Source organism: Pteropus medius, unplaced genomic scaffold (genome assembly GCF_902729225.1).
Source record: "Pteropus medius unplaced genomic scaffold, Ma_sr-lr_union100, whole genome shotgun sequence".
NCBI classification, from domain to species: Eukaryota; Metazoa; Chordata; class Mammalia; order Chiroptera; family Pteropodidae; genus Pteropus; species Pteropus medius.
This window is the reverse complement of record NW_024342467.1, coordinates 10,122,910-10,138,072: the sequence shown is the minus strand read 5'-3', so window position 1 is coordinate 10,138,072 and position 15,163 is coordinate 10,122,910. Positions and strand designations below refer to the sequence as shown.

General features: G+C 35.6%; 1 protein-coding gene and 1 pseudogene across 8 annotated transcripts in view; one reads left to right on the top strand and one right to left on the bottom strand.

Annotated features, from left to right (window-relative positions):
* Positions 1 to 15,163, bottom strand: part of DNAH11 (dynein axonemal heavy chain 11) — a 265,993-nt gene that overhangs the window by 156,029 nt on the left and 94,801 nt on the right. For 5 of the 8 annotated variants that reach the window (XM_039862506.1, XM_039862509.1, XM_039862507.1 and 2 more), the window contains 6 exons: positions 14,474 to 14,605; positions 12,502 to 12,662; positions 7,982 to 8,138; positions 7,717 to 7,862; positions 5,043 to 5,159; positions 546 to 684 (listed from right to left, as the gene is read on the bottom strand). In XM_039862506.1, coding sequence (XP_039718440.1) covers positions 546 to 684; positions 5,043 to 5,159; positions 7,717 to 7,862; positions 7,982 to 8,138; positions 12,502 to 12,662; positions 14,474 to 14,605 — 852 coding nt within the window. Of the gene's footprint in view, positions 1 to 545; positions 685 to 3,995; positions 4,182 to 5,042; positions 5,160 to 7,716; positions 7,863 to 7,981; positions 8,139 to 12,501; positions 12,663 to 14,473; positions 14,606 to 15,163 lie in introns of those variants that run through there. The other 3 variants (XM_039862512.1, XM_039862513.1, XM_039862514.1) reach the window with 3 other exon arrangements.
* On the top strand, positions 11,111 to 11,597 carry LOC120602329 (cytochrome c-like; annotated as a pseudogene).

Sequence of the window (15,163 nt, the reverse complement as noted above, 5' to 3'; positions counted from 1 at the left end):
CTGCCAGAAGCTAATGACTGGAAAACAGAGAATAGTTAAGTTTGACCCATTTCAGAGACTGGGAATTGTAGAGCAAAGTTTAAAAAAAAAAAAAAAAAAAGCAAATTCTACTTTCAAATAAAGGATTACCAACAAATGATAAAAGTTGTTTAACATTTCTTACTGTTTCTCCAGAAAATCAACTTTACCTGACTCATGTATATTCCAACCTTCTCTCACTAGATAATAATATTCTCACAAAGAATGGGAGGCATCATAAAATTCCATTTACAGTGATAACATTGGTCAGGTTTAAAGAAAACCACATTGCCTGTTGATAAAACCTGTATTAAGTACAAATTAAGCATGAGACTTAAAATGTCTCAAGTTTAATTTCAGAAAAAAATTAAGAACTACAAATTACAGATTTTCGAAAGTGTATGGAAAATATAAAATTATTCCTGTGTCTAATTAAAATTTGAATAATAAATTACCCAGCACCCATATTTCAAAAGCTGTTTTAATGGGGCGTAAAAACCAAGAAAAAGTAACAGAAGACTCTTCACCTGCTTGGAGAGGAGCTCCCTGCACAGTGCGTGCAACGTAATGAACTTTCGGGCTAATGAACGTGCATCCACGAAACCTTCAGCAACCAACATGATTTCACAGATTAGCTCAATGTCGGGGGCTACCATGGCACAGGGTCTGAAAAGTAAATATATAATTTAGTTTAAAAATGTGATAAGATAATAAGTATAAATTGCTGAAATCAAGTGCTTAATTCATACCAACATTCTAGACATTCCCGAGCAGGTCACAATTACCTCTGTCAAACCACAGACCCCTCACTTCAACTGAAAACTGTCCACTAGTTACTGGATACACAGACAAAGATGTAAAGTCTGGAAAGGGGAGAAGTGTGGGTGTAGTGTTTGCTGATTTCCATGGAATAAATACTTCCGGCATGGCTGATGTCTATCTAGCAACACAAAACATGGAGCTGGGGAGAGCCGCATGGCAGCATGCCACCACACCAGCATACCAGACATAGACAATCTCATTGCATAAATATTCAGAAAAGACATTACCTAGACAATACTCAGTTTTGAGTATTTATCACCTTTGTTTTTAATACAATTTATTTAATCAAAAGTTTATATAATTTAGTGGCCGTACTTAACAACCCGCCTCACAAAATCCATGAAAATTTAACTGTCAGCTCCTACAAGCTGTCTCTAGTACGTCACTGCGCGAGGCTAGCTTACACAGACTTCTGAGATGAAAATTTATAAAAACATAGCTTTCAAATCCCCTTTCTTTTAGAGGGGCATGTCCAAAAGTCCTCCCCAAAGACAACTGCTAGCAACAGCAACACTTGAAAAAGTTCTACTCAACTTAAGTGCAAAAGAGGAGTCAGAATAAATAAGTAAATGAGCTCGTTATTTTAGACTTCGTAAAGTGTACATTCTAAATATTTATCCACCTGTTTTTGTAAATATAATTTGTCTGCTTCAGGCGTATCTCATTTTTCATCCTAAATATTACCCAGAGTCTCTCTGGATCTATGTTATTGAATACATACTTCTATCTCAGCTGGCCTCACATTTTTTCCCACATTTTTTACTCTTTAGCACATGACAGAAGTAGTCAAGATGAAGAGTAAATATGAGACAAGGCTAGCAAATTCACTTAATTGGTACTTGCATTAATATTGACAACTAATACTTACTGAGCACTTTCTTCCTGCCATATAGGATACTAAAAGCTTATCATGCTCTCTCACTTAATTCTCACAAGTCAAGGAGGTGGCTACTCTTATCTGTATTTTACAGAGGTGCAGACTAAGGTTCTGAGAAGTTCAATCACATGCCCTAGGCCACATGGTGGGTAAGTGGTAGAATCATGATATTCTTAAGGCTCATGCATACTGCCTCCACTCATGAATATTATTTCCGTCATCCAAACTGGCCTTCCAACTTTGCTGTATGAAGTACCAGCACCCCAATATAAATGATGCTGTACTTAATTAAACCAAATTTATGAAAACTTTACAAAACAATTTCAAATTTTAAGACCCAAATGATAACATGAATGAGATGAATTTGGGTTACAAATGCAAAAAATTTTGTAAAGGTGTATAGTTTTCAAATGAAAATATTCTATAATTATTCCATTTATTTCTAGAATAGTTATTCTCTAGAATTTTGTTCCAAGAAAAATAGACATAACAAAATTGCTATGCTAGAAAAAGCTACTCTATGAGGAAAAGAAAATATTCAATAAAGGATGCTAGAATAATTGACTATTAGGGAAAAGATTCTGTTTAAATGCTCATTTCATATTACCTACCAAAATAAGTCCTTAATAGAAGAAGCACATTCAAAAAGTAACACCATAAAAATCAGAAGAAAATACACACGAAATATGGTTAAATATCTAGACGGATGGACAAGCAAATTTCAAGCTCAAAACAATTGAAAGAAATCACACTGAAAAATACAGAGGTTCTTACATATGAAGCAATATTTTATTTTGAAGGCAGAGTGCCAATGAAGATACATATTGTGAACACTCAAGAACTCCTATAAATAAAACTGATAAGCCTTTAGCTCATCAAGGATGCAAAGAGTGAGAAGACATACATTTCTCATATCAGACATGGACTTCAGGACATCGCTACAGACACCAAGGGAATATTATGGACAAATTAATGCCAATAAATTCAACAATCTAGATAACATGGAGAGATTCCTTAAAATATGCAAATTATCAAAAGAAATTGAAAAAGAAATTAAAAATCTGAGTGACTCCATATCTATTAAAGAAACTGAATTTAGTACTAAAAAGACTCTCACAAAGAAAAATCTAGGCCTGAATGGCATCACTAATTAAATCTATCGAATATTTAAGGGGCAGATAATACCAGTCCTACACAAATTCTTAATAAAATAGAGAAGAAGAGAACATTGGCCAACCTATTTCATGAAGTTATCATTACCCTGATGCCAAAACCAGATGAAGATATTATAAGAAAAGACACTACAGACCAACATCCCTCATGGCACAGATGTAAAAATCCTTAACAAAATAGTAGCATACTGAATCCATCAATACCTATAAAAATGATATCTCCTAACCAAGTGAAGTTTATCCCAGGAATGCAATATTGAATTGCTTAGCATTTGAATTGCTTAGCATTTGAAATGTTTAGCATTTGAAAAATCAATATAGTTCAGTACATTAACAAAAAAAAGGAGAAAATCTATATGAAAACTATAAAACTTCTAGAACATATTTGAAAATTTTTGCAACCTGAGGCAAATCAGACATTCTTAAAGTAGGGTATGAAAAAAAACATAAAACCAATTCATAAATTGTATTTCATCAAATTTAGAACTTCTATCTTTGATAGACACCATTAAGAAAATAAAAATGCAAGCCATAAATTGAGAGAAAAACATTTGCAAGATATGTATTTAATAAAGGATATTATGGGAATGGCCAGTAAGTTACATGAAAAGATGTTCGACATCATTAGCCATCATGGAAATGCAAACTAAACCCATAAAGATATATCTATTAGATTGGCTAAAACTAAAAAGACTGACGATACCACATTTTGACAAGAATGCAGAGCAAGTGGAATTCTTATGCATTGATGGTGAAGGTGTAAAATGATACAATCATCTTGGAAACCATATTGGCAAATTCTAATAAAGTCAAATATACATTTGCCATGTGATTTAGCAATTCGATTCATAGATATTTACTCAAAAGAAAACATATGTTTGCACAAAGATCGTACATGACTGTTCACAGCAGCTTTACTCATAATAGCACAAAACTGGAAACAACCTAAATGTCCATCAACTGGTGAATGGACAAACAAATCGTATGTGCATACAACAGAATACCAATCAACAACAAAGAGAATGAACTACTGATACGCTCTGACTTGGAAAAATCCCCAAATCATAACGTTCAAGGAAAGAAAAACAACACAAATGAGTACGTACATACGGTTTCATTTACATGAACTCTAGGAAAGACAAATTTAACCTAAAGTCATAGAAAGCACATCAAGGGAATGGTGGATTAACTTCAAAACGGCATAGAGGAACTCCCAAGGGTGTCAGAAATATTTCATATCTTGATTGTCGTAGTGCTTCCACCAACTACACACTTCAATGGGTGTATTTTATTGTATGAAACTATACCTGAACAAAGTTGATTTAAAATACGAGTTAAACATAACCGATTCAAATGTAATAGCACAGGTTCTCTGACAGACTGCTAATAAGTGTAAATATTACTACAATATTTTTGGAAAGCAGGTCATCAATAAGTATTTTAATCATTCACCAAGTAATTCTACATGTAGGAATCTATTCTAGGTAATAATCTGAAATAAGAATAACTCTTCATGTGGAGAGATGTTTATAGCCTACTATTTTATGATCATAAAAAACTAAAAAGAAAAACACTAATCCTATGTGTCAGACAATTGGGAATGGTTAAGAAAATTATGAACAAGCCATGCGAGAGACTATTTTGGAGCAACATAAAATGGCATTTCCAAAGAATATTCAATAATGATAAACTACTTATGTCAAAACATTAAATAAGAACTAAATAAAAACCATGCCTAACCTACTGCCTTAACTCCATAAAATATGAACTATAAAAGAGACTAGAAAAAAATATAACAATCATTATTTCTGGGTGGCGAAGCTGTAATTTTATCTGCATTCTTTTCTATATTTTCCAAATATTCTATAATTTGTGAAAATTATGTTTATAATAAAAATATCATTACAAAAGAGTCAGTATTAAATGTTCAAATGTACCATGTGACATTCAAGTAATGATTTTGATTCTGGTTTCCTATTTCAAAAGAGTCAATTTATCATGGTGAAAGTTTTCTCCATAAAGCAACCCCAAAGAATCAGGGCTTTTCCACAGGAATTCTCAAGTAAAAAACGAATGAACATTTAACAGTGCAAACCAGCAACGTTAGGTGGCATGAGTGCTCCAGATGCTAAACCGCAAAGCATCACACTTGCCTGAAAAGAGCTTTGAGATTTTCCGGTAATTCTGTTCGACCAGCATATCCTGGGTTCATGGTTATAAATATTCCCACTGATGGCTTCAGTGTGATAGCTTCCCCAAGAAATACAAATCTACCAGAAAAAGAATGTTGATAAAATTAAATGTGTTCTTTGAATATAAATGCACATTGACAAATGCAAACCACTGCCAAATGCAAACGTTATTAGGAAGCTATTTATTCTGTGTAATTTTCTTTAAAATTCATAATCACACATACCTTGAATATGTTTTGAAGCACATTTATTAAAAATGCACTCCCTTCCCCAGAGGAATTACAAATATAGGAAGATTTACTTTATATTTTAGCACAGCCATTGGGTGCATGTAAAAATGAGGACTTGATGACTTTAATAGTTAATACAAGGTGATGCTATTTTTGCCTTCGACAAGGGCTGCAATTTCTTTAATGAGATACTGCACAGAAAGAGATTGCCCAGGCTAAGAGGTGAAAGGGACTCCTTGTTCAGTCTTTATTTTCTCTATTTGCTTGTCCTTCTCCCTCCCTTTCCTCCTCCCATTTATTCAACAAATACCCATTGACAACCACAGAGAAGTAGACTCTGGTTATGACAGCTAGCTCTGGAGTTAGAATGAGCATTCTGAGACCAGCTGTATCACTTTAGGCATGTCCCAGTTCCCTCATCTAATTTTTAAAAAAAATGGGATAATGGTTATCACTCACCTTATTGGATCATATGAAGATTAAGAGAGTTCAGGTATACACAGGCCTAAGAGTACAATGTCTAGAACATGGTAAATACTCAGCAGATGTCAGCTATGTCTATTGCTATTATCACGTGAAGGCATTGGAGAAGTAGTGAAAGATTTTAAGAAAGATTTGCAAGGGCCCAATTAGGCTATTGATGGTCAGGGCAACAGAATGGTAAAGGGCTGCAGGAGCCAAACTGAAGGATAAGTAGAAAGAAACTTTCAAGTGCGGTAAATGAGACAAAGGATAAGGCTTTCTTCTGTTGTTGAGACAGGGGAGAGCTGAAGCAGTTAAGGAGTTGGGCCTATACCACAGAACAGGGAGGGAAAAGAGACAGCCACATTTTTTAGGACTAAAGCTTCTTGAGTATTAGATAATGAAGAGAAGGTAGATTTAGTATAGTCAAGGTAAGAATGGAGAAATCTTCATTCCTAGAACACAAGGCAGACAGGCCTAGGAGGGCTGCTCGCAGAAAGAAGAGGTTATTGCAGCCAGATAACTGACTGACGCTCTTCCAATGCAGAAAGCAGGGATAACCGAAAGCCAAAGGTACAGCCAGCCAGATGCTGGAAGGCTCTGTAGCTGAGGCATGGTCTCATCTCTTAAATCCTCGAGTGTAAAGAGAATTTAATAAAACTCATGGAATCATGAAGGAGCCTAGCGTTAGAGCAGGGACAGGTGAGAGAGCAGCCATCCAGTCATAGGAAGCTGGTATCCCAGAGCCATGAGAGCTTTTATAGAAGGTGGAAATATGCAACTGTATCTGTAATAACTGGCAAATTCTACAATGAGTTCAGTTTCAAGGGGCTAGATAATCTTTTCATGATGAGAAGATCAAAATGTTCCTAGCTGAGCAAAGTATCCTAGTAAATGGGGGATAAATGGGTAGGCCAGATAAATGAGGTTGCACTGTATACCAAAAATGTTAAAAGAAGATTAAAATTGTGTACTATAACGCTTATTTCTCAAATTATATCACCAAACTCTGTCATGTTTTATCTTTTGGAGTATGTCATTGTGTTGGAAAGTGGTTAGGTTCTGGAAATATTTGGGAAGTTTTTGGACCAAGTAACCAGAAGAATGTGAGGATATAATCTACTGTGATGAGATTATACTAATAAAGCAAGTGCTGGTAGAAAGACAAGAATTTTGATTTTGGATATGAGAGGCCTCTGAGACATCGAGTGGAGCCTTGAGATGTCCTAATGGCGTTGTCTAAATATCGGAGAAGGGAGGGAGGCCTGGGCAGCTCGTAGCCAGCAGCACACAGATGGTATTGAAGGCCATGTGATTGGTCAAATCACCAAGAGAACAAATATAAAGAGAGAAAGAAGAAATCTAAAAATTGAAGACTGTGACATTAAAAATTGATAGATCAGGAAATGACAGTAGAAAATAGCTAAAGCTGATATGGTGCCCGCTGTGTGTCAAGCAATTGTCAAAGGGCTTTACATTGAATCATTAATCTCTAAGGGAGGTGCTATACTTTCCCCATTTATAGATGAGAAGAAACCAGCAAAGAACAGCCCTGAGGGTGGGGAAAAATCGGGAAGGTGTGGTGCCCTAGAACTCATGTGAAAAAAAGTGAGTCACACAGAAGGGAGGGATCAACTGTGCCAGATGCTGCCAGAAGGTCAAGTAAGATCAAGAGTGAGAATTGATGACCATATTTAGCATTGTAAACGGTGTTTATTTTTTGTTATTAAAATAATATATCTTTGTTGTTATTCAACACTTAAAACCACTAATAAAGAATGGGAGGTTATTCAAAATAACTATTCAAAATTAACCAGTCTCTGTTATTTTATCCATTTCATGAGACAAGGAGAGGCAGCAAAAACTGTGAAGGTGAAGTTTACTGCATTATTCTCTGCTCCTCTTTCTTTTTGTAGCAATAAGAAAAGCCACATGTCACTCACCTCTTTTTTCTGTTTCTGATGGCATCATGTATCATCTTCACTTGTACTGCCACCACTGATAGAACTTCCACAGAAATTCGATTGAACTCATCAAAGCAGCCCCAAGCTCCTGTCTGCACTAATCCTTTATAGATATTTCCTATGGACTAAATGATGGGGTGAAGCATTAAGAATTTAACAGGAGAGGGTTTGAAACGATATTATTTTGAATCCTTCCAAATCATGAATAACCTCGTTAGTATACATCATTGTATAACCAACTTACTTTGTAGTCCATTTGCTCTGAACAGTTGAATACATAAACCATCATGCCAAGGGCACGCCCAAGATCTTTGGTGGTTTCAGTTTTCCCTGTACCAGCTGGGCCAGCTGGAGCCCCGCTCATGGTTAGGTGAAGTGATTGAGTGAGAGTAATGTAACACCTTTAAGCAATAGAAAACACAGATATTATAGTCTAATATGAGATTTCTAGAAAACATTAAGGGCAACCCAATTTTTTTTTTTTAAGTTTCAAAAGTCAAGGTGTAGAATGTCGTAGCACGAAATATTGATATACCTCTGGTTTGTTCACAGTAATAAATGTCTGAATAATAATTGATATCAAATTTATTTTTAGGTTGGTTGTCTAACGATAATAGAGAAAAATGTATTGCTTTATCTGTCTTATCTCATTTCCTAAGAGCCGTGTATTTGAATACAAATAACACCTGATTTGCAATATACTGAATTGCCGATATGCTAGGTAAAGATACTATAACTATGGCAGACGACATCTCGAACTACTGTTTATAAAAGAAAAACACAAGGGAAATCTCGGATGATGAATGAATTAAACATTGACTTCATTAAACTGCTACTTAGTGAACACACTGAAATGAGAATGTAAATACATACATACATAGTCTGCAAATAATATGTACCTATTTCAAAGTACAAAGCAAATATGCAGACACAATTTTATTAAACTGTATGTTAGGAATTCATTTTGAATGTGTTGCTACATGCATTTAGATTATGATAGTACTTATTTTTGCAGGGAAGATTCAGTGGTTCTTAGACTGAGAAAAGTTATGCAATGACACAATTTAATATTTGCAAAAGAAAAAAAAAACCAACGAATAGCAAGGACCTCACATGGGGTTTCTGCTGACTTAGAAATTATTTTTGTCTTAGTACAGACAGCAGATCTAGTGGAAAGATATATACATAGAAGTCAGAAGTATGGAGACTAGTGTCTAATTTGCCAATAATCAAATATTAATCTCAAATAAGTTTTTTTGACATCAACATTTTATTTCCTCCATAAAATAGGTTTATTGTAAGGATATGTTAAGAAAGCCCAAGGTAAATGCCTTAAAAGATTCAAAATATTATGCAGATAGAAGCAATTAGTTTTGAAAATGCAAAGTGTTTCTATATTTATGGCCATAGCATGTTTAAGCGCGCCTTACAATAAATACGAAGTGGAAAGACCCCTGGACTAGGAATCACAGCTCTTTATGGAGTAGAGACTACTCTCTATAGTGTTTTCCGGTGGTTCCAAATTTTGAGTGGACATACGGCCACCTTTATGCTGCAGACTACATTCCCTACCACTGCCCTCCAGCCAGGAGTGACCAAGCTTCAACCAATGTACTACGTGCTGCAATGATGTTTGCAAATCTAGGAAAACTCCTTTGAGATGTTTTCCCCTCTCCTGCTGGCTGAAACACACGTGGAAGCCATGTTTAGCATGTTGGATGCCTGCCAGCTTATACTGCCTGGAACCACTCCCTTCTGGACTGTTAGAAAAGTAAGACATCAGTTTCTGTGTTATTGAAGCCATTATATTTTGGGTCTCTGTAACAGCAGCTGGCCTGCACCCTCCTAGCCAATCCACCAGTGTTCCAGCTCAAGTCTCTCAGTGACAACTTGGTTGACAACCTAAGTCTCTGAACTTGCCCACATCCGTAAGAAGGAGACATTATCTGCTCCGTCTGCCACACAAAGGAAAGATCAGCATCAAACGAGACATAATGAAAGTGTTTGAAAGTCACCATTGTGTTAATGTAAACAATTAGGAAACAATCCATAGAATGAAAGGAAAAAGAAATGTATGTGATGTGAATGTTTTATAACTATCACACTATCAAAAGGAACATTCACCTTTATCTTCTAAATAAACCACGGAGTGATTTTTTAATTAAAAAGTTAATAAGCTATTAGTCCTCACGTGTCGATAAACTTTAAAGTGCCTCTTACCCTTCTGTCCTATGCCCTGTGTCACCTGTTCCCTCTTTTCTATTTACAACAGCACACATACAGTAGACTCTTATCATCTGCATTTTTGACTATTCTCAAGCAATTTTGTCGTTACAAATTTTAATTTCTCACACCAAAAGCAGTCCATAAATTACGTAATTAAGATAGTGAGCATTAACTTTTAGTTAGAGGCACATTAAAGAGAACGGAGTTAGAGAAACAATTATAGAAGCTGTACAACTTATCGACGATGAAATCATGAGCAGATTAATGGGTTAAGAACAATCACAAAGCCAGTGTGAGCATCTTGCCAGCCCTCCGGGACCACCTTCATGAGCAACCCGGCTTTGTAGACTTATATTTGAGACTTGTCTATACTTTTCTCCCCAAATAAATTGCACAGTATAGTGATATTGGAAAATGGGGAACACTTCTATAATCTCGAGGTGTAATTTTCCTTCCATGAATGCCCAGGATTAAATGTGCTTTCTTTCACCGAGAAATTCAGCAGAAGTTAAATACCAACAAAGGATTTCACATCAGTATGACACATCCTTACCTCTATAACGTTCTGACCATGTGTATATATTTATTTGGAGTCGAGTGGCAATGAGATTTTAATAGCCACCCTGGCTCCCTTGACAGACCTGAACCACACTGGTTTCCTGTCTATCCCTTGAACTGGCCAAGATCCTTCTCACCTTAGAAACTTTGCACTTGTCTCTGCCTGTAACTTTCTGCCCCAGGATGTCTGCATAGCAGGTGCATTGTTATTATTTAGGTCTTACCTCAAATGTCCTCTCAATCTACAATAGTAGCCTCTCCCTTTGATACACTATCTAACATATCGGCCTGTTTTATTTCTGTCATAACATATATTACCACCTAAAATAAAATTGTTTATCGTTCTTCTTCACTTCACGTGCCACACTCAACTAGAAAGTAGCCTGAGAGCAGAAATCCTGCCTGTTTAACACTGGAACAGTACTTAGCATGGTGCTTCTTAAGTGTCTGCTAATTTAATGCATCTATGTTCGCCCTCTTTTCTTCCTTTCACTGTTTATACTCCTTCAAAAATGAATTTGATGACACTGGTACATAGGCGCAGACTGGCGTGTCCTTGCACTTAGCAAGACGACTGGTTTGTGAGCGTTTAAAAATGGGTGATGTTGAGAAGGGCAAGAAAATTTTTGTTCAAAAGTGTGTCCAGTGCCATACTGTGGAAGAGGGAGGAAAGCACAAGACTGTGCCAAATCTCCATAGTCTGTTTGGGTGAAAGACAGGTCAGGCCCCTGGATTTTCTTACACGGATGCCAACAAGAACAAAGGCATCACCTGGGGAGAGGAGACGCTGATGGAGTATTTGGAGAATCCCAGGAAGTACATCCCTGGAACAAAAATGATCTTTGCTGGCATTAAGAAGTCTGGAGAAAGGGCAGACTTGATAGCTTATCTCAAAAAAAAGCTACCAAGGAATAATAGTTGGCCACTGCCTTATTTATTACAAAACAGAAATGTCTCATGACTTTCTTTTATGTGTACCATATTTAAATTGATCTCATACACCAGAATTCAGATCATGAATGGCTGATAGAACATTTCTTTAGGGCAGTCCTGATTTAAATAAGATTGGCTTGTGGCTAAATGAATATGATCAGTTTTTTGAACTTTGATGGTGATTTAGGTTCCGTGAGTGCTAACCCAGTTTTCCCCTTCGAAAGCTGTGATTGGACATAATTAGTAATATTTTGGACATAATTAGTAATAGTTTTTCATAGAAATGGTGAATGCCGTCTGAAAACCTGTAGGAGATTGGTTTTACATTTAGATTGATGTAACTGGTTATATTAATATGTTTAAATGCTGAGGATATCCTTTTGCTGTCTCATGGAACAGCAAGACTTCGTTGTGTTTCAAGTTGTGTTCATTGGCCTGTTAAAAAGGAAAGGACATTGCCACCTTATCTTCGGCCTTTCCTTTTTAACAGGCCAATTTAATTAAATTCATTTTGGTCCTAACTATGCCAATTTAATTAAATTCCCTGTATCTAAACTGTTGCTTTTTTACTTAAAGGCATTTTAGTGTGGTTTATGTACATTATCAAATAAAGAGTATTTAACACTTAAAAAAGTGAATTTGAACATATGCCAATTTTTATTTTCACACTTCCATAAAAGGATTCAGTGGGGGAGGTGATTACAAATCCTGATATCAGAATATTAGCCATAGATAACCAGAGAGAACAGACTAAGTGATCAAACATGCTGGCCTGAACCATATTAATCTGACCATGATTTCGTGATTTGCGTATTGTACAATGTCCAAAATTCTGCTTCTCTAATTTGGTTCTCTCTCATTTGTTTCTAACTAAAATCAACGTTCAGTATATTACTTAATTAGTTCATTTACATACTGCTTTCATATGGTTTTCCAATTTGTTCATCATTTTCCCTCATTCCTTTCTTTCCAATCTCATGCATCTTTACCCGTGCTGGGGGACTTTTTTGGCTTGTTTTTCCCATCTAACTCAAATCTCATTGTTACCTGTCAGTTAGAGGAGTGATCACTAGTCGAGGACTGTTTCCTAAGTATTCATAGAAGTACTGAAACTGGGCATCACAAATATTAACAAAGCACTGTTTCTGGGTGTCCTCCCACCGATGACGGAGTTGAGACAGCCAAGCAAAAGCTTGGGGACTGGCAACCTAAAAACATCAGATGATCATCACACACAGGACACATAATTTTGAGACAACAGGCTTAATCTATTAATCTAATCAACTCTATTAGTTCACATTTTAGTTCTAAATATCTCACATAAAGGAAATCTTTTACGTGCTACTGCAGACTGTAATTGCATGTAGACAGCTGAATACTTTATTAAAAAATGTATGTAATTAAAATCTTCATTTTAAGAAGGCTTTTACTGTAAAATATCAGTTTATTTAAGCAATGTTTTTCCCTTTTAATGAATCACCCCAAGTGATTTGATCACTTTTGTAACCTTATACTTATATCATTGAAATCATGAAAAAACACACTATGAAAATGGTATACTCCATAATTTCTGAATGTCAAAGTAAATATACTTTCAACAAAGTCAATTCTAAAACCAGCCTGCTGTTAGTACAGATTTCCCACTTCATTTTTTTATTAAATCAAATAAGATTTTGTTGTTGTTGTTGTTGCTATTCTTTCCTATCTTACTCAATTCTATCCATTCTTCCAATTTGAAAAAATAATTCCAGTCTCTTTAAGATACATATAATCCTAGAATTTCTTGGGAATTACTTGAAATTACCAAAATTATTGTCTACTAATTTGTCTGATGTCTACATGTCTCAATATTGCATATTTATGTGTATCAGACAATTGGAGATTAGACAAAGTATCTATTTTAGTAAAAAATAAAGGACATATTTTAATCACAATTTATCCTACTACAAGCAAATCACCATTGATAAAACATAATAAAATATGTAAGAAGGTACAAGGTCACATTCAAAGAGTAGTTATCAGTGGTTCATTATCAAAATGAGAATACATGGTAAGTGGTGTTTTGCAAAAATCAGTTTTGAATTAGCAATTAAAGAACATTATTCACTAATGGTCCTGGACTTGGATCAAGAAGTAGTTTCAAGTTTATGGCTTACACAAAGAAGCATTTGGTGCACTTTGTACAGCAGAGAATTAAAATTCGCCTTGATTATAATAACTTGAGAAAAAACTAGAAAAAACAACAAAAAACATTTCACAATACATATGTGCATTCAAATTGTGAAAGGAATTGTCTTGTTTTAGTACCACCATCCCCCCAAAACAATGGGGACTTGGAGGAAGTAGGTGATGGGCATGCTATATCAACGCTGGGCAGTAGACAAGCGTACCTGACATTTGTAAGCAGGAATATATTTTGGAAAAGGTGTGAGAAAATTCTTGTTTCACATGAAACACTGCCAGTATCTAAGAGACTCATGGACTTTTTAATAGGATTAGGAAAGAGGTTATTAGTACACTGAAAGGAATAGAAAATCACTTCTTTAAAGAAAGTTACTTACCCTTGAAAGGAAAAGAGGTGACCAACATTTCTTTCTTCAAAAGGAAAATAACCAGAGGCACACAGAGATTGTTTAAATGACATAAATGTTATTGCTATTGCCTGGGTAAGCCACAGAGGTGATAACCACTGGCCAATGAACCAAGATGATTAGGTGCAGAGAAGCCAGAAGACAGAGAAATAAACATAGTTACTTCTCATGGTTCTTCCATCCTGGGTTAATTTTTTGAATGATCTGGATTAGAGGTTCCTGACTTGGCAAACTCTGAGATATCACTTGAGAAAACTCTTATGAGGATAATATTTCAGATAACCCAAATCAAACTCACCCCAAGTAACTTCTCAAGACTAATTAAAATACAAACACACACACAAAACTTACTTTCTTAGACATACTCCTGATGATAAACACCACTTTCAGGAAACAACAAAAAATACATGAAATCTTTACAAACTTGCCTTCTGAGAAATAAGTTTTGCAACCACGTCTCTGGCATGGACATCTATGGTACAAATTGTCATGATCTTCTGCCTATCTCCAGGTAGAAGTTCTCCCAGCAAAAGTGCAATCAGTGTATTCAACTGAGAAATCTAGAAGGAATTTTTTAAAAGAAGGTAAGAATTATGAATAAAGAATCTAACAGCTCAATAGTGTTCATATTTGAAGAGAGCCCTTCGGTTTACAAAATAATTTCTAGTGTTATCTCGGATGACTCTCAAACAACCCTGAGTGGAGGAACTGGAAGGAGGAATGTTATTAATTTAAATAATATATATATTATTACCCGCTTTGAGCTGGGACTCAGAGAAGATAGGTGAACCTGTGAATAATGACAAAGCCAGAGGTAGAAAGAAGCAAGGTTTTCTGGCTGCTCTGAACTGACTTTTTATCCTAATGATGATCCAGCCCTCAACTTTGCTGGAATAGAAATGACTACAAATTGTAAAAGGCTAAATTGAGCTAACTTCTGTAAAAGTGTAGAAAGAGCTAAATATCAAGTGTTTTATTATTTGTTTTTGGTTTTGTGGCGGGGGGGTGCGGGTGAGGGGGTGGATTCTTGCATAGGAGATAGTGATGATTACCGAGAAGATAATTAAAATGTGGAGCTGAAGACTATCTCACTTTTTAAAAAATTTTATTATTAGTTT